Source organism: Cucurbita maxima, unplaced genomic scaffold (genome assembly GCF_002738345.1).
Source record: "Cucurbita maxima cultivar Rimu unplaced genomic scaffold, Cmax_1.0 Cma_Scf00176, whole genome shotgun sequence".
Classification (NCBI taxonomy): domain Eukaryota; kingdom Viridiplantae; phylum Streptophyta; class Magnoliopsida; order Cucurbitales; family Cucurbitaceae; genus Cucurbita; species Cucurbita maxima.
The window spans coordinates 64,978-84,036 of record NW_019272192.1 but is presented as its reverse complement, the minus strand read 5'-3'; the positions used below and the strand labels follow the sequence as shown (position 1 = coordinate 84,036).

At 35.4% G+C, this 19,059-nt stretch overlaps 3 protein-coding genes across 8 annotated transcripts; 1 reads left to right on the top strand and 2 right to left on the bottom strand.

Annotated features, from left to right (window-relative positions):
* Window positions 1–65: 65 nt before the first annotated feature.
* LOC111473867 (RPM1-interacting protein 4-like) lies at window positions 66–3,883 on the bottom strand. Of its 3 annotated transcripts, XR_002715786.1 has the most exons (8): window positions 3,485–3,883; window positions 3,249–3,338; window positions 1,708–2,151; window positions 1,458–1,640; window positions 1,152–1,207; window positions 882–1,084; window positions 276–463; window positions 66–208 (listed from the first exon to the last, which is right to left on the bottom strand). XR_002715786.1 is itself a non-coding variant. In XM_023119236.1 (7 exons), the coding sequence occupies exons 2-6, from the start codon at window positions 3,252–3,254 to the stop codon at window positions 931–933; spliced, it is 843 nt and encodes a 280-aa protein (XP_022975004.1). In that variant the 5' UTR covers window positions 3,255–3,338; window positions 3,485–3,883; the 3' UTR covers window positions 216–463; window positions 882–930. The 3 variants fall into 3 exon arrangements, 2 of the variants coding, with proteins under 2 accessions (XP_022975004.1, XP_022975005.1); XM_023119236.1 differs by lacking the exon at window positions 66–208 and having other exon boundaries at window positions 216–463; window positions 1,458–1,663; window positions 1,731–2,151; XM_023119237.1 differs by lacking the exon at window positions 66–208 and having other exon boundaries at window positions 216–463; window positions 1,708–2,148.
* Window positions 3,884–4,654: 771 nt separating this feature from the next.
* On the bottom strand, window positions 4,655–14,791 carry LOC111473864 (methyltransferase-like protein 13). 3 transcript variants are annotated; one of them, XM_023119232.1, is made up of 18 exons: window positions 14,338–14,791; window positions 13,734–13,835; window positions 13,506–13,572; window positions 13,178–13,278; window positions 13,030–13,110; window positions 12,595–12,855; window positions 11,475–11,558; window positions 11,346–11,393; window positions 11,190–11,254; window positions 10,193–10,241; window positions 9,855–10,113; window positions 8,089–8,210; window positions 7,657–7,737; window positions 7,508–7,582; window positions 6,648–6,811; window positions 5,722–5,872; window positions 5,415–5,645; window positions 4,655–4,721 (listed from the first exon to the last, which is right to left on the bottom strand). In XM_023119232.1, exons 1-17 carry the CDS (start codon window positions 14,689–14,691, stop codon window positions 5,448–5,450), a joined length of 2,262 nt encoding a protein of 753 aa, XP_022975000.1. In that variant the 5' UTR covers window positions 14,692–14,791; the 3' UTR covers window positions 4,655–4,721; window positions 5,415–5,447. The 3 variants fall into 3 exon arrangements, with proteins under 3 accessions (XP_022975000.1, XP_022974999.1, XP_022975001.1); XM_023119231.1 differs by lacking the exon at window positions 4,655–4,721 and having other exon boundaries at window positions 5,118–5,645; XM_023119233.1 differs by lacking the exon at window positions 4,655–4,721 and having other exon boundaries at window positions 5,118–5,645; window positions 12,595–12,859; window positions 13,104–13,278.
* Window positions 14,792–15,541: 750 nt separating this feature from the next.
* LOC111473853 (alkaline ceramidase-like) lies at window positions 15,542–18,258 on the top strand. 2 transcript variants are annotated; one of them, XM_023119218.1, is made up of 3 exons: window positions 15,542–15,702; window positions 16,431–16,748; window positions 17,467–18,258. In XM_023119218.1, exons 2-3 carry the CDS (start codon window positions 16,498–16,500, stop codon window positions 17,978–17,980), a joined length of 765 nt encoding a protein of 254 aa, XP_022974986.1. In that variant the 5' UTR covers window positions 15,542–15,702; window positions 16,431–16,497; the 3' UTR covers window positions 17,981–18,258. The 2 variants fall into 2 exon arrangements, with proteins under 2 accessions (XP_022974986.1, XP_022974987.1); XM_023119219.1 differs by lacking the exon at window positions 15,542–15,702 and adding an exon at window positions 16,058–16,138.
* The last annotated feature ends 801 nt before the right edge of the window (window positions 18,259–19,059 follow it).

Sequence of the window (19,059 nt, the reverse complement as noted above, 5' to 3'; positions counted from 1 at the left end):
ACATTCCTCAAAGTCCAGTTTTTAATTGTTAATCAAAACCTAACATGTCATAACCACTAGAAAGAGGAAAAACAATAAGAACTTCACTAATACAAAAAAGAAAAAAAAGAATGAAATGGTAATTTCAGAAATTCCATCTATGTAGAGCCAATAAAAGTAAAAATAGGATTTGAATTCTATTTCAAGGAATACTAAATGACAAATACACCTAAAGCCAATAAAAGTAAAAATAGGATTTGAATTCTATTTCAAGGAATACTAAATGACAAATACACCTAAAATCAATCGATCAATCTAAGTTTGAAATCACTCAAAATTCTAGCTCCTCTCTAGAATGGTTCTCGATTCGTACCTGCTGGCATTCGGGTTTCCATTAAACGAAAATTTCCCATCATTTTCATTCCTTACTGGAAGAACAAAAACTTCCCCACAGTCATTTTCCCCATGGAAAACAGCAACATTTCTGTACGAAAGGCAAATAATAAATCACTAAACTTATACCAACACCGTAGAAAATATTGAAGGGAAAAAGATTTTCAACTTTTTCCACCTAAAAGTTTGCATAAAATGGCTAAACATGTGCTCAATTGTGGTGAAAATGTGTTGAAAACACGACAATTGTGGTTAAATCACCGAACCCAAAAATTTGTTTTTGCATTTTTGGGTGATTCTACATGATATCAAAGCAAGAGATCGAGTTATCAAATCACTGTAACGAATATTAATTTTGGGTGATTCTACATGATATCAAAGCAAGAGATCGAGTTATCAAATCACTGTAACGAATATTAATAACCACTTATTGAACCTTGTGCAATTTTTCAGTCCTCAATAAGGGAAAGATTAAATTTATTGTAATCTATTGACTTGGATTTATGTACCTTAGAATTTTCGGCATCGGATCGATTACGACGGTCAGCATGAGAAATGTTAGTCCCCACCGGAAAACCTAGAATTTTCGGCATCGGATCGATTACGACGGTCAGCATGAGAAATGTTAGTCCCCACCGGAAAACCCCCTTCTTCCTCAGTTTGTCTCTCCTCACGTACTCTGGTGAAAATACTTGTGTAGTTCTCAGATGATGTTGGATCGCTCTCATCCCAGTCACCAAATCTTGGAACTGTGGGGCTACGATCAGGCTGCAGATGATGTTGGATCGCTCTCATCCCAGTCACCAAATCTTGGAACTGTGGGGCTACGATCAGGCTGCAAGCTCAAACATAAGAGATCATGTCATTCAAAGTCATGAACCATTTGATTTCAGCAAATTCTAGGCAGCTTTTGTTTAAAAGACCTGATAATACCTAAAGAACAAATCTGGAAATTCAGACACTCAAAACACCATTTTCTTTATCAACCTTTACCCTGGTTGATTGTTACTATCTCCAAAATCTTTTGATGACTCTCTACTTGTGCAATTAAACACAAAGAAAAGGAAATGAGAAGAAGAAACTACAGTTTCATTGCCCCGAGGAGCGGATTGTTGACGTGATCTTCCAGGAGTCAAGGGAGTTATACCATCATGACAACCTCCTTTATGTGAACTCAAACCCCTACGGTCCCGTAACGGCGAAGATGGTACAACGCTTTTTGCTTCGGTCCTTGGATGCTGTCGTGTATGGAGAGATGGATTTTCTATGTTGCTGTCAGAAGCTGCGCCATTTCGTCCTTGGATGCTGTCGTGTATGGAGAGATGGATTTTCTATGTTGCTGTCAGAAGCTGCGCCATTTCTCAAAGTGGCCATGTTGTTTCCCTGGCGTTGATGAAGAGGGGAATTAAAGCTAACCCAACTCCTTGTTTGATGGTCCAAAGGAGATTCAAGGTGTTTTTTTGCATTACCATCTTCCAAGCTCGAATGTTCTTGAGTGTACTTTTGCCTTAATGCTTGTTGACCCCGACTCGTGGTTGATTTTAAACTGTCATAATCTTGACCAGGCAGTTCTGAACCATCCCGGTGCAATGGAGACTCGGCTTGCCTCCTCACAACACCTTCTCTAGTTTCGTGTTGCTTCGAAATCTCCTCTTGTTGAAGAGGATCATTTAAATTCAACCTCTCGGAAATAGCCTTTGTTGCATTGTCAAAATAGGTCGTATACGGGACATCCTCCCCATCATCCCACTTCCCAAATTTTGGTACTTGCAAACTCTGCTGCAGGGGAAGATGAAAATGTCTTTCATTCTTACTAAATCATTTACAGTGGACCAACCATAAGCAAAGAAACTAGATTTATGGTTCTAAACTGGATTGAATTCATGCATATTCTAAAAATTACATGCAATTCACCCAATTCAAGCAGATTCCTGCAACTTCTCAAAACTTCCGGTAGGGAATTTCCTTATAGTCCCTAAAAGCTAGATGGTAACAAATCTATGAAAAGGTTACAAAACCATCCATGTGAAAGAAAATGACGATATGCAATCAGCACGCATTGTTTTACCTTTGAAGCATACAAATTTATATATATAAACCAAATTCAAAACTCATGAAAGATGAGCTTGCTCATGGTGGAAAATAAGGATAACCATCTTCTTTCAGGCTGTCAGCCATGACATTAAAAGCAATACCAATTACTTACCATAGTTTCTAAATAGTATAGTATCAAATTCGTGTTATTACCATGGCGGTACCGCCTACGAATTGTGTATCAATAAGATTTCCCACATGAATCAGAACAATAAACATGGGCATTGAACATCTTAAAGGAATTCTTGGAGTGGAAATGGTCTCTTCTTTATGACAGGAGAAACGGGCTTGACTGAATCTTTGACACAGTCTTAGAAAGACAGAACTAATTACTTTTTCTTTAAAAAGTTCAGTAAGATACATAATGTGTTCAAAAGACTCAGTCATGGAAAGAGAATTAAAAGTAGCCTACAGGTTGAACCCATTAATTAAGGTAAGCTAGAGAAGAGAAGGTCAAATCAGTTCTAGACTCCAAGATAGTCAGATCAACGACGAAATAACGAGCTTGTTCATCTCTGAACTCGACACCAATTGAATATGATTCTACATTGTATACATCCATAAACAGCCAGAACACAAGAAAAGCGAAAAAAGAAAGATCTCATAAAAATATGCATATAAAGTTCAAAAAATGAGGCCAAAGCATAGATATCAATAGTTCGCAACTTATAAATAAGATGACGAAAGAAATTCAGTAAGCTCCATCGCTTCAGAACCAGTCAAGAACATGGCAATCACAAAATAACAAACGAAGAGAATGTAGAGAACTTTCGAAAACTCACAGCCATTAGCCTAAGGACGAGGCTAGAAATCTCAAAACTGTACTCCCAAATCAAACCGAGCAACCTATTTTAACTTCTTCCAAGTTCAACCTGCACAGCAGAAGTTAAAACAAACAAAAATTGGCCACACTAGGCGAAAGCGACGGCCATAATAGAAGCAGATACAGAGCACTGGCATGAAAACGATCAACCAATTAGCTAAAGAAAAGCAAGCTTCCATGAAATTAATGGCTTACTCAGCGACATTATTGACTCGAAAGTCTAGATTCTCGAAGTAGGACCCGAAACATGATCCAAAATTAATGTGAAAACCCTCTGGAAATCGAATAATATTGCAATTGGAAGACGGATCTGTAGAATTTCATGACCTTTTTTAACGGAAGCTTTTGGTGAACTAAAATGAAAAAAATTGGGGAGAAGAAAACGATTTGACAGCAACATTTTTCACTCCACTTTCTGGAGCAAAAGTTTTGCATCATTTTTCACTTTTTAACTAAATCTTTTGGAGAAATGAACACAAAGAAGAGAGAGAGAGTATCGAAAAATGGAAATGAACAAGATGAGGTCAGCGCGATGACGAATGATTGAAGACGAAGAACTTCACAACCGGAGAATTCAAATCATCAGACAGTGACCCTTCCATCGCCCCCATTAATAGTGCACCTCTCACAGTTTTCTATATTTAAATAATTATTATTCTTCTTATATACTTATGATTTACTTTATTTTTATTTTTAAAAATGTCCATTTTAATTATTGTATTTTTAAAATTCGATTTAGTATTTTTTTTTTTCATTTTTACACTCTATAACTTTAATTTCTCTCAATGAAAGTCTCATATTTTAGAGAATGATATGAGTTTATAATCAAAGAATACTCTCCCTATTGGTATAATCGAGAGCTTATGTTCAAAGTGGACAATATGATGTGGATGGTCGTGTTCATCTAACAACTCTATTTAATTTTAATAATGATATAAAAAAATGTTAATTTATTTTCTATCAACTCCTATTTATTTTATTTATTTATTTTATTTTTAATAACCATATCATTTAATCTAACATTGAAGGTTAGTTTTTTTATTTTATTTATTTATTTTATTTTTAATAACCATATCATTTAATCTAACATTGAAGGTTAGTTTTTCTTGAAATGAATAATTATTGATGTATTTAATTCTCCATTTAATTGAAAATTATATGGAAACTTTTACTTATAAATTGAATAATTAAGAATCCATAGTAAATGTTAAATGTTAAAAGATTTTAAATATTTATTACTTATAAATTGAATAATTAAGAATCCATAGTAAATGTTAAATGTTAAAAGATTTTAAATATTTATTCAAAATCCAAACATATGTCTTCGCTACAGAAGAAAACATTCAGTGAAATATTATAAAAAAATTAAATCACCAAATTTGGAAAGTCTTCCAAGATCTTCTACTTCTTCAACTATGATCGATTTGAGACTCCTACAAAATTGGGGAAAGAAAAGAAGCCAACCCTTTACTAACCAAGCAAAGCAAAGAAAACAAAAACGTAAAACCAACCAAACTCGTCTTTTAAATCTATCGAGTTAGAACTGAGTCAATTTTGAGTGCATATAAGAGCATCAACTCAACGAAGAACTAGACGAGCCAACTATATGTCATCTAGTACTAAAGGTTGAATCTGCAATCGATACCAAAATTTTCAAAAGATCTCGACTTATATGCATCATCCTAGCGCACCAAACAATAATTGATCGTGCCTAACATCATTACATAAACGATAAAAATGGTAGATATTTGAATTCTCATTAGAGATGAAACCTTAATCAAGATGCGCATGAACGTGCTTTAGCTATTCTAGCAGGAGATGCGCATGAGAGATAAAAATAGTTAGATGTTCAAATAATTGATCATGCCTAACATCATTACATAAACGATAAAAGTGGTATATGTTCGAATCCTCATTCGAGATGAAACGATGAAACCTTAATGAAGAGATGCGCATGAACGTGCTTTACCCAGGTCATGAACCAAAAGTTTTCTACGCAAAAATGCAAATCATTGAAACTTAAGGATGAAAGTAAGATCTCAACCCCTAGCATTTCCATGATAAATTTAGATCTAAAGAAAACATATAACTTACTGTACATTACAATAATTTTTAAAAATGTAAATGAGCTTACTTCTTCAGTGAAAATGCTAGCTTTTTACTTCAGACATCTGATCTTCTTTGTAGCATCAACTATGCTTTGCCTGATTTCTGGGTGTTTCAGATTTAAAAGTTTCTCAAGCTGAAGAGCTGATTCATTGAAGAGATCTTCCTTTATACAGAACTCTGAAGGAAGAGCAAAAATCACTTCATTCACTTCTTCCTCGAGTTGAAGGGAAAAGAGGTGATTAAAGACCTGCACAAGAACACATTTAAGATGCAATTGAAAATAAAGCTTAAATACATGCCTAGTCCAGAATGTTTGTACTCACTCCTTTCATTCTTGAGACAACCATATCGTTAATGGTCGGAGATCGCGTGACCAAGTTTACAATAAAAATACCCTGCTCGGAGAGGGCATCTTTCACTGCTAGAAGAAAAGGTTCTTCTACAAAATCAGCTGCCGGGCAGGTCATTCCAGAGCTACACAGGTCAGAAAAACAATGAGAGTCTACACGTGAATGTTCTCGAACCTTCGTTTATCTTTTTTCAATTTGCACAATTGGTTGTCTTGTTTTGAAGTTTTCTTCCCATTATAGCTAATATAGGTTTTGTATGAGAGGGGGTTCTACGGTAGGGAGTATGGTGCTATGATTGAGGAGGTGCTCCTTGATCCCCACTGTGGACAAGGGAAGAATTTTATGGCAGTCTTGTTTCTTGTGTTATGAGAAAGCTCAAGAGGAAGATCAATCCTGAACCTGATGAATTGTTCCTTTTTTGTTCCTTTTTCTGATATACGAAATATAATCGATTTTGTTTGCTAGTGTGACGAAAAAGAAAGAAAAGTGCTTCCAGCCCAGAGATGTCCTCACACGGAGAGTTTGCCCCTTGGGTATGTTTGCCATATATCGGGGTGGAAGATGGAATCGGGGCGGTTGGCTGCGGAGCCTGATGCAAGCCTTCCCCAGGTGGAATTCATATTTCAGTAGAACTCGGAAGAGTTGTGACTATTCTAAATTCACTGTTCTCGGGGGTTGGTCGAAATAGGTTGGTAGGCCCAAAGGGAATAATTTTGAGGGGCAGTCTTGTTTCTTGTGTTATGAGAAAGCTCAAGAGGAATATCAGAATTTTGTGTGGGATTTTTATTTTATTTTATTTTTGTCCTAGTGCCTTCTTTCAAATTCTCAATGAAGGCTTAGTTTAAAGAGGGAGGGAATAAAACTAAGAAAAATATCACACAAATTATAGTCCAGACTACCTTGAGTCTGTTGCATCCACGTCGATAATAAGTATGTCAATCTTCGTATCTCCTCGATGTTTTACATGAGATGAGTTTCCATTGTCGAGAACAATGGCTGATGAATCCTTTGCCCCAGAATTTCTGAACTCTCTAACAAACTGAATCCCATCAGCAATATGAACCTGAAATATCAACGGATAACCCTCATTCTTATACATGAAAGTGCAGTGTAGAAAAGTTTCAGAACAAATCTAGATGGCTCTAAATCAAAGCCGAGTCAAAATATGCACAGGATTGACATTTATTACATGGCAGAATGCATTCAGAAATGGCAACTCCGCTGCATTTCTGTAGAGAACTTGAAGAATTGAAGTAAAAAGAAAAAAGAAAATTCATTGCATGGATGAAAGTTATGAGGCAGTGCTTGCGTAGCTTGATCTGAAAAAATAAATTTAGATTTCCTTATAGGATGCACTAAAAAGATTAAATTTACCTTAATCTATAGTTTAAAGTTTTGGGTCTAGTGATAGTTTAACGCACTTCATAGAAGAGGTTTTGTGCTCAAAGTCCTTTCGTGCTAATTTTTCTCGAACGATTATAGATAATACACTAATTTCGCATCCCAATCGAGTTCCCTAAGTCATAGGTGATGGAGGATGTTAGAAATATACTGCAAAGAGGAGATGTATTTTATCCCATCAGCTTAAATGGTGGCAGTTCTACACCATCAGCTGATGTTTCTTACATGAAAACCAAGACTTAGACCAAACTTACTCCAAAGACATTAGACAAATACTAAGTATAGACTGTTAAGAATTAAGAGTTAAAAAAACATTATGTCAGCTAGCAAAAAAGTAACATAGGTGTAGCATGAATACCGTCAAATCTGCATCCTCAGTAAAATCGAAGTAATCCCTTGCAAGTTTGAGAATTGTTGAATCCAACTCAACCACCTGGATCATTTTACACTTATCACAATTTAAGAAAAAATTCACCATGTTTTAAGGGGGTAGGGGAGAAGAAGTACCTCAATGTGTAAAAAACACATGCATGCACGGAGGAACATGGGCAGCAAACCTGCTCCAAGACCAATGACAACTGTATTCACCTGTCAAGAACAGCTAGTTAAATTTCAGTCGAAAAGGGAAAGAAACAAGAGAGGAAGGCACACATACAAGACAGATAGAAGGAGCGGACCTCTACATAATGATTTGTTTACATAAAAGAAAATTGAGAAGTGGTTATTCAGGTTAAGGTGACTCTTTTTAAGCAATTAAAAAGTCACTCCAAATAGACCCTAAATTTCCACCATCAAACTTCTCTAACAGCTTAAAACTTGATTCCATGAAAAAAAAAAAATAATGCATAAGTTGAAAAAATGCTTGTAGAAAAGTGCACGTTTACATTGCACTTTCAATGTAGGAAGAGATCATAGAAGGGTCAAAGACAGTGAACTTGCCGTTGTTCTAGCTGATGCTACACTCTCCAAATATTGAGATATCAACATAAACCCCGAAATGATCCCCAAATGATAAGAACTTGCCAGATAGCAATGATAAACCTTCATTTGGTCACTGGACTCTGTCACATTATATCAACAACAGAAAAAGATAGAAAACAAAGTGAGAGTGATGCTGGATAGGCGGGAACTTTTGTTGGGATTATTTAGGGTTAAATCTGAGCTTTGAGTAGTTTAATCTGATTCACAAATTTTGGGCTCAGCAATTAAATCATAAGCTACTAAGGGGAAAAAAAAATGGCACAAAAATAAAGAGAAGAGGGGGAAAACTGTAAGATCCAGTGCTGCACTGTAGGGACATCCTAGGATTTAAGTCTTGATCCACGAGCCTCAATACAAAAATGGTAAGAACTTATTGCACTAAAATTAGAACTTAAAAATCCAATTAGAATAAGAAAATTAATTAAAATTACAAGCGCTATACTCTAGGGTTGTATTATATATTAGAATTTAGCTTAATAAAAAAACAAAATATAGTAGAAAATAATACAATATGAAAGCAATGATTTGACTCTAAATACTTAAATGCTAATCCTCTATTCAAGCAACACCAAAAAGCTAAACTTCAAAGCTTAAAAAATGAATGTGAAAAGCTAGATGTCCACAGAGCGGTGCAGGGGTAGGGACTGAGACAGGACAGGGGCGAGAATGGGGAAGACTTTCCCATTCCTATCCCCGCAACATATTTCAATTCCCATCTCCACAAAATTGCACTTTTTTTTTTTCACGAGGAGCAGGTTCCCCACAGGAAATTTCTCCATTTTTGTTTTTATATTTTTACTTTTTAAATTTTTTCTCAACTATAATAACAATTCTTTCCGAAGAAAAAAAAAAAAAAAAACTCCTAAATGGACAATTCTAAATAGAACTATTTAAAGAAAAGATTGTAAATTAACCTTAATAAAAACAATAAAACTCCCTAAGCAAAAATATAATTATAATGTTCAACCAACATAAATTTTAAAATTTCAAATTTCAATATTACAACATAGTCATTGACAACTTATTTACTATAATAAAAATAAAAATAAATCAATCAATCATAAACCAATGTGGGGGAGGGGGGGATGGGTAGTATAATCCTCATCCCCAAACTCTCCCCACCCTCTCCCTCATTCTCCATTTAAATGGGGATACTCACCTTGTTCGTGGCGGGTCCCCACAGGGCCACAGGTTAAATGGATCAATAGTATAGCAAGTCTATTCAATTAGCACATAGAATTTCTTTGCACGGAGACTAAATCGTAACTCAACTTCTTATGCATATAAAAGGGACATAAAGGGGTCAGCAGCCTCCTTTAATTTATGGGAATCCAAAATGCCCGCAGGAGTAAAATTAGGATTCTCTCGTTTAGGACAGAGAACGTTGGGTATAAAACCTACCTTGCATTCTATAATACCTACCTACCCCGGTGAGAACCTGATTCCCATAAGTTTTCGTGGGTCGCTGTGATTACCAACAGCATCCTTTTCTATTCATTTTCCCCTTTTTCTCTTTTGTATTTATGACCAAATTTAACACGCCATACTTAAATTAAATTTCAATCCTGTAAGTCCCAACTTTAACACCGGCCTAATATCAGTGTTTTATAGACTGAATTTTTCCAGAAAAAAATTAGTGGAGAAATGAGAAGTACCATTTTTGTTTATATCCAAACCGAAATAATTTAATCCTGAAATTTAAACTAAATTTCAGAGTTTGTTACCCTTATTCAGTCTCTTCTTTCCTTTATTCTTTGATTTGGATGATGAATGAGACCTTTTCCTGTCCATCTGACCAGAAACTGTCTCATGAAGTCTTTCCCTTGTCAACAAAGCCTCCGACTGCACCAAACTCTCTGTTCTTTGGAAAATAAGGCGACGAAATATCAAGTCTCCCGTTGGGAAGATGCGACTGGCATCATTACTTACATGTTCATATATCACGTCTTCAACAACTATCGATCCCGTTAATGAAGACGTACCCTACAGAAAAGTAAGTAAGAATTGAGGAAGAGGACACTTATGATATCCAATTTCCCTAGGCGTTAGAAATATTTGAGACCTGGAAAACACAATTACGTTCCTTGATCCCATCACTTGCCGTCATAAATCTGCAACAATGACAATCAACATTCTATGTAAGGAAATCACAATCTGTCCTGGACATTCTCAAAGCATTAATTAGTCACTTTTTATAGTACATTCAATACAACTGCACATAATTTTTCAAAAAATTGTATATAAAAGGCTAAATTATAAAAAATACTTCTGAGCTTTGTCCCTTGTTTAAACGTTTCAAAACTATACTTGGAGTAGAAACCCGTAAGAATGTTAGACAGAAAATCGACGTGGCAATGGATGCTTGTCTGGATTAAGATTTTGAAAGACCGACATTTAGACATTGACTTTTCATTCAACATTCTAATGGGTTTTCTACTCCAATAATAGTTTTAAAACACTTATAAAGGTTAATAGTAATCTTACAACTTCATCTTTTATACAAAAATAAAGTTCAGGGTTATTTTGTATAATTTTGCCTACATAAAATAATAAACTTTTCAAGCAATAAGAGAACTATTCCAAACAAACAGTGAGAAATACACCCATTGTCTGATTGTCTTGTAAAAAGATCTAATTTTAAATTAAAATAAATTACTATTATAATAAATAAATAAAGGGTCAAATATTTGTCCCTGATAATTGACCAGTAACAAAGTTGTAAGGGCGCAGCACAAGTAACTTTCAAATAGTAGTCGTTAATGAGTTTAAAGATGAAAATAAAGGTGTACACAATGAAGATTTCTCTTCAATTTTCTAAATCAACCACATTTCTCCGGACCACAACATTTCAGAAAACTTGAGGATTTTAAACTGTCATTACGTGTATAATGACATGTGAAATTTCTTTACTATAAAGAACATGATATAATGACATGTAAAAGACTAAGTACAATGACAAAATGCTTCCCATTTATCAATTGAGGTAAAGAAGAACAGTACGTATATCTTTGGAAAGAAAGGGAGCCAGGAGGAAAAACATAGGGGTTTATGTTACATACGGAATTTGAGATCCACTGTCATTTTCACCCGGTGCCAATTGTTTAACTAGGGGAGATAAATCTTTCTGAAAATCCAACAAAGATGTGAAAAGTATATATAGTTAGCAATATCAGTTCATACCTCAATGGAAAAATTCGAGGCAAAGCAAATAGTACCTGAATAGCATCCATGTTGGCTCCAGATTGTGTCTCATCTAATAGAATCTGAGAAAATAGGTGATAGGTGTAACGAATACTATAGATAGAAATATGTGCACAGAGCTTCAATGTTCAATAAGCAAATACCATTATAAGGCGAGCTGCTTTCGAACTCTCAACGACCATCCACTGGCCCTCTTCTGAAGAGAACAGCCATTCATGGGCTCGGGTCTGAAAAATAACAATTCAATATACATGTAAAAGTATTGCAATACCACGTGCATCAAAAGCAGAAACAACCAAAGGAAATTTCAACCATCCACTTAGATGCATTCCAGCACATAAACAAAGCAAAATAATGGAAGTAGACCACAAACATGTACTCTAATTTCCATCCTCCCTGTTATCTTTGCAAGATTCCAATTATATGCTGAATGAAGTCCAAAATAACAAATAAAACCTACATTAATAAATCTTTGCAAGATTCCAATTATATGCTGAATGAAGTCCAAAATAACAAATAAAACCTACATTAATAATTTTCTTCCTTTTTTCCGCAGGGGGTGACCAGTGCCTAAGAATGCTCAAGGGTCATGATATGCAGAACACAAATATTTCACCAATAAGCCTGAAGTTTGATGCTTTTTCAAAATTTACTCATCTCACAAATTCATTTTGACAAACAGATGGTTTGACGAAGTTCAACAGCACGACAAGTTTCTCCATAAGGTGACTAATTCCTTTGAGCTAGAATAAATTCAAAGCTTTACATTATATCATAGTTTTTTTCTTTTTTTTTGGGTAAGAAACCGAGCTTGCATTGATAAGCATGAAAGGAAATACAGGGCATACAAGATACAAGCCCAACAAAAAGGAAGTCCCAAAAGCTACATAAAGGGACTTCAATCCGACAAAACAAGACCAAGCTCATAACTACAAAAAGGCCTAGTGACTGACTCCCACAAAGAGGGATTAAATTTCACTAGCTCCCAAACCTCATCACAAAACCTCTCAAGCCAAACCTCCACAAAATCGAGAAGAAACTAGCATGCCACAAACTTTGCCTTTATCACAAAAAGGCGAAGTCAGGAAACCTACTCAATCATAGCAAAATAGTCCCCTTTCCAAATCAAACATAAATTAAAAGCATCCAACTAACAGTTCCAAAGGATCTAGACAAATAAAAAATGTTAATTTTCCATGATGATGCAACGAGTGAATTATCTTGATTCTTTAATAAAATTAACTTTGACTCAAGGAAAAAGACCTTAGGCACTATAAAAACTCCGCATTCATACGAGAATGAGCCAGACTGTTCCCGAGCATCAAGAAGTACAGCTCTATAACTGAAAACGGAGGTCCCTTGTCCACCTAAAGTAAATTGAATCCGACGGCCTTGGTGAAGCTTCTGCAGATCCCCCTTCGCTCCTAGTTGCAGGTCTTCAAGAGAGAGCAGCAAATCAGCACCACTGGAACACTTTTGGCGAATTATATTCTCGTTCTCAAGAGTTTTGACAAGTTCACGAGTCTGAAAATAGATCAGTAGCCTCAGTCAAGCTTTTAGCAAATTAATAGCCAAGGTCTGCATCACATATCTTTATATGATGGAGAATACACATCAGAATAATTTTCAACCAAATCAACATCTATTAAAGAAGGCAATTCCAACACAAATTCACAGTTAAAGAAGGCAATTCGTAACCTGATTTCCATGGGAATCGAGCAAAGAAAAATTTAAAGAAGATTCTATCTGGTGCAATGCAGTAGATTCATCTTTCTCCACCATCGAGCAAAGAAAAATTTAAAGAAGATTCTATCTGGTGCAATGCAGTAGATTCATCTTTCTCCACCACCACCATAAAGGTTTGAAAATTAGGCTTACTCGGTGGTTTCTGAGGTATGACATGAATACTCATCTTCCATCCAAAACGGAACTTGGGAAAAAGCAAGCCTGCAGATGGAGCAGCAAATCAGAATGCATATTTGGTAGAGGCGAGTTGAAGAAAATAACTAGGTGACTGCAGATGGAGCAGCAAATCAGAATGCATATTTGGTAGAGGCGAGTTGAAGAAAATAACTAGGTGAAAGACTTTTAACGAGACTAACACAATGTTGCCTCAAATCATTAAAAAAAAAATTCTCAGAGTTGATCTGCGAAAAAACCTATTAAGATAGTACCTAAAACATGAGATTCTGCTAATGTAAGACAAATAAACTTTCCTCCTGGTTTTAGAACTCTTTTCACCTGAAAAAAACAATCCATCTAAGTGAGATCAAACTATTTCTTTTTTTTTTTTTTCTTTTCTCTTTTTGATAGGAAGTGAAACTATAATAAAAATGACACTGCTTGATTAGAATCAAATTAAACTATCGGGTCAAGATAGCCCAATAACTTTAAATTAGCACCTCAGATAAGTACTGACTTCCCAGCTTGGAACCAACTTCTGGCTCCATTAAAGCATCCAATCCACCTTTATCAACAACAGCTTCAAATGTATCGTTCGTGAACTGCAAAGCACTGGTCAGAGAAATGAAAAACTGGAATTTCTGGAGAAGAGAATACTATGGAAGTGAAATGTAGCCATAACTCGGATACTCTTTAGCCGGTATAATATAACCTTAATCCGTCCCCTTATTTCATTTGATCAAAGTTCATATCTAACAAGAATGAATTAAAGAGAATTGACGAATCCGTCCCCTTATTTCATTTGATCAAAGTTCATATCTAACAAGAATGAATTAAAGAGAATTGACGCAGTGGGTTCTTAAATTAGAAAAAAGTTTCTAAACTTCCTCTTAATTCATTTTGGCAGAGTCCGTATTCTACGAGCTACAAATTTAGGAATTTCGATGCCTTAGAGTTCGTAAACTAGATGCATTTCATTCCGTCGCTCTAAAATCAATCCCGCACCAAAATTAGTGAATACTGTACAGCCAACAACATCCTACAACAGCAATGCCCAACACAAAACACTTCCACAATCAAATTTAACTCCAAGAACTTAGCTACCTGCATGCTCGTCATATCCATGACGCGCCACCGCATATCGGGGCGTTCCCTCACGTTCCGGCGCAGCATATCGGAGATTGCAACTTTAGAGAAATCAATATTGGTGATGCATCGAAAGCCGGCGTCGTAAAGCTGTTCAGATAGACTGGAGTTTCCGCAGCCAGGAACGAGAATCTGAGGAGATGTTGTTTTGGAGAGGGAAGGAAGGTGGGAAATGAGTGGATCTTTGAGCTGAGGCCACTCGGCATACCACTCGAAAGCATCCCCATGGCCGCGGATGGTGAAGAAACTGTCCCAATTCTCTTTGCTGGTGAAGTCCCCGAGAGTTTGGAGGATGTTATCGGCTTTCCCCATGGCTGTGCTTTCGAGCTCCTTCCGGTGCCGGCGTAAGGTTTATGCTTCGCTGTGAGGGTTTTGGCAGGGGATTGGCGCCCCAAAAGAAAACCCGGAGAAAAATAAAAAAAAATAAAAAAAAAAATTGTTTTTGTAATTAACTTATAATATTTAATATTTTTACATTTTATCTTAAAATTTTCCAATATTTTGCATAAAAATGCACTTATTAAAATATTTTTAAAATACTATTAAACTTTTAAATATTTCAAAAAAAAAATATTCCCAATAATATCACGTTTTAAATATATCTATAAATGGTTAAAAATAGCATTAATCTTCGTCTGTTTTGATAAAGCTCGAATATAATTACTATATGCACATTTCTTGAAAGATATAGATGAATGTCTGAATACACAGAACACGAACACAACCAAAATGTCTTAAAATATTTTTGTTTATAATTATTGACCAAACTCCTTCTCGAACCTTTTGCATCTTGATTTATTATTATTATTATTATTATATATTTAGACTAATTTTAAAATTGTTATATTCAAAATTTCTTTCATACAGGGTTTAATTATTTAAATTTAATTTCTATAGTATTAAATATAATATTAAATGAATTTGGAAGAATTAAAATATGCTTGTGATTTTGAAACATAAAAAAAAATGTTTTTAGAAAGAATGGTGGGATCTCAAAAGCACGTGAGCGCGTAAATCACATTCGGAGTTAAGGCGCGTAAAGTTGGATTTGATTCCATTTATCACGAGCCGCGCCAAGGCTCGATGACCGGAATAATATCAGCCGTTGACGTATTTAATCCAACGGCCACAAATGATTTCTGTCATATTCCTTTATGTCTTCACCACGCGCTCATCGTCTCCCCTCTGGGTAGCCCTAATTGGTTCGGACTCTCAGCTCAGTTCTCCTCTGATCGCTTCGCACCATTGACAGAAAGACCTCAGGAATTTGAATTTCAAGCTCCCAACAATGGCTCTTCTCTAGCTTAGATCCATCTCGGAAGGGTTAGCAGTTTCTTCAGCCTCTAGCATTTTTGTTATTCGTTCGGTTTTGAAGTTTTTGGTTTTGAATTTGCCTTTTTAGGTTATTTAGTTGGATTTCTCCTCGATTTTCATGTCTAGAGAGTATAAAGTTCTGTTTGTTTCACGAATTGCTCGAGAAATTCGCGATGAAAAAATGGACGAAATGGAAAAAGTTCAACGTAGTTTTAAATTTGCTTCAGAAAACGTTGCCATTTGTGTCGTTGTGTTCAAGTTAGTTTACTTTTGACGCTCGTATTCGCGACATGAAGAATTTAGGAAGCGATTCATGAAAGCTGCAATTCGTTTCTTAGCTTGGTGCGAGCTATGTTTGGCGGTTTCTGCTATTTGAAGTAAAATTCGAAAGATGGAGTTGGATTTTTTTGACATTGTCGTTTACTTGACTAAGGAATGAAGGAAGGTGGAAAGCCTCTTTCTGTAGGTCTTTCATATCTGCATGTTGTTTTCAGTTGGTTTGCTAGTCTATTCTCGTCATCATCCACGCATTTTCTGTCATGAATTTGATCAATCAAGCTTGTAGTTCTACAATTCTTTGATAATTCAGCCAATTTTTCGCATTAAATACATATTTCATTCAGAATGTTACAGTATTTGCTTGGGATGAATATGAAATAGTTTCTACTTTGACTTGTGTGTGTGTGTTTTCATCATTTATGCACTGACTTACTACTTATTAAATAACACGATTGCAGGTTCGTAAATTCTGAACCATCCTAGTAGCAGGCAATTCAAGTATTATCGAGCATACTTAATCGTAGAATGGCAGAAACAATATCTAGTTTCTGGGGTCCTGTTACATCTCCTGAATGGTGTGAAAAGAACTATGTCTACTCTTCTTATATTGCAGAATTCTTCAACACGGTATCAAATATTCCATGCCTCATTTTAGCATTTGTTGGTCTCGTAAATGCTTTGAGACAAAGGTTCGAGAAGAGGTTTAGCGTTCTTCACATATCAAATATGATCCTTGCCATAGGAAGCATGTTGTATCATGCGACCTTGCAACGAGTGTAAGTTTTCTTCCTTTATATTAAAGAGTAAAAGAATAAAGATGACATATGTGAGTCGAAGTGTTTAAGTTCGATGTACAAATTAGAGTTTGTGAGTCAGAAAATATTTAAGCGACCTATATAAGATAGATCCCATGAGTGATTGAAATACTAAATGTCGTGGCATGAGATGTATGAGAAGAAATAGCTTGGATAGAGGAAAATATGGGTAAACCTTAGCTTTATCCTCGTCCACGATAATGGAATTTTCTTTTAGAACTTTTCGGCTTTGAGGGAAAGCAAGGAGGAAACTGCTAAATAGATGATAACTAGTTTTTTAAGGAAATTTTTTGTTTGTTTTCTCAATTGCATAACGACCAAAAAATGAACTATGCTGTTCGGTTTTCTTTGTGCTCATCTTAGAAGTTAGAATCGTCTCATTTTTTCATTAATAAGTGGAATTTATTCTCTCATGGATGAATTTTCTAGTCCTCCTCTCATCCCTGATTTTTTATATTCGTCTTAGCATTAGGAGTTGCAACGTTTTACATTTTATTCCCCCCTCTAGCCGAGGTTCGGTACATGTATTGAAGATTTCCCTGTGAGATTATTTTTTCTGAACTTCAATAGTTTTTAGCAAATGTATACTGTTTTTAGCATTGGGTTGCATGTTCTGTCAAATCTTCATCTATTATAAAGTATCTTATCTATTGGATTCAATGATAAAACTTATTTTCAGACAACAGCAAGGTGATGAAACACCAATGGTATGGGAAATGCTCCTCTATATCTACATCCTTTATTCACCAGATTGGCATTACCGGAGCACGATGCCTACGTTCTTGTTTCTCTACGGTGCTGCCTTTGCTGTTGCTCATGCAATCATACGTTTTGGAGCGGGCTTCAAGGTACATTATGCAATACTATGTCTTATCTGCATCCCTAGAATGTACAAGTATTATATTCACACGAACGATGTACACGCAAAGCGGCTGGCAAAGTTATACTTGACAACCATCTCGCTCGGGACTGTTTTCTGGCTTTTTGATTGCTTGTACTGCAGGAATATCTCTAGCTGGTATTTCAACCCTCAGGGTCATGCATTGTGGCATTTATTTATGGGGTTCAATTCTTATTTCGCAAATACATTTTTAATGTTTTGTCGTGCTCAACAACTCGAGTGGAACCCGAGCGTAGTTCACTTTTTGGGATTGTTTCCATACGTGAAGATTCAAAAACCAAAGAGCCAGTGATCGAAGTCGGATTAGGTCTTGGATTGGAAGGAAAACAACATTCTTTTTATCTTGAAATGGATTTTTGGTTTTGGCTGGCTATAATCAGTAGGATTAGACATTCTTTTTATCCCTTGCTCATATGGATGTAAATCATACTCAGAATGGCTGTCGTTGCTTTAGATTGGGTTTTACTGCAGCTGTAAAATTGTGTTTTACCTTCGGTTAATTTTACTGTTTTCGAGTTTTTACTGTTCTTATAGAAATTGGCTTATATGGAATTTCACAGATTTGCTCTATAGAATTGTCTTTAGAGCAGTTGTTGTTTTAGTGACACAGCTTTGAGAATCAATTAGTTCATTACATATCAACTCCTGTTGGAGTGCAAATTTCATGGCCAATGCTATTTATTTATTTATTTATAAATTCTCAAATTTTCCTTATATAAAAATTGCCCAAATTATGGATTTTATGATTTTTTTTTTCTTTCTTTTTTTATTCTTCCTCCTTTAACTTTATTTCTTTTCTTCTATAAATTTATTTATTTGAGGATAATTATTAAGGTGGTTGCTAAATAAGCTAAAATATCTAAAATTTAAGATATTAGTTATAATATATTTTTTAATGAATGAAATATAAATTTAGATGGATTAAGTTTATCCTAATTATTTGACTTTCGATTCAGTTATCTTACCAAATTCTTATGAATTACCACTCTCCACAATGATATGATATTATCTCGTGACTTGGCTTTGGGCATGACTTGGCTTTGGGCTTCCTCGCCTCATGCAATGGAGATAGTATTTCTCACTTGTAAACCCATGATCTTCTACTCAATTAACCAATGTGGGACTCACTTACCGTAATTACAGTCGAATTCTTGTTGGTTGAGTCTTAGTTTACAGTGAAAGTCACTTACCGTAATTACAGTCGAATTCTTGTTGGTTGAGTCTTAGTTTACAGTGAAAGAAGTTAGTTTACCGTGAAAGAAGGGAGAGTCAAAGTAATTATATTTGTGTTTTCGAAGAGTAATGAACTGCTTTCATCACAAATTAGAGGTGTAGATTTGAACTTACATTCCATTAAGTTCAAATACTTAA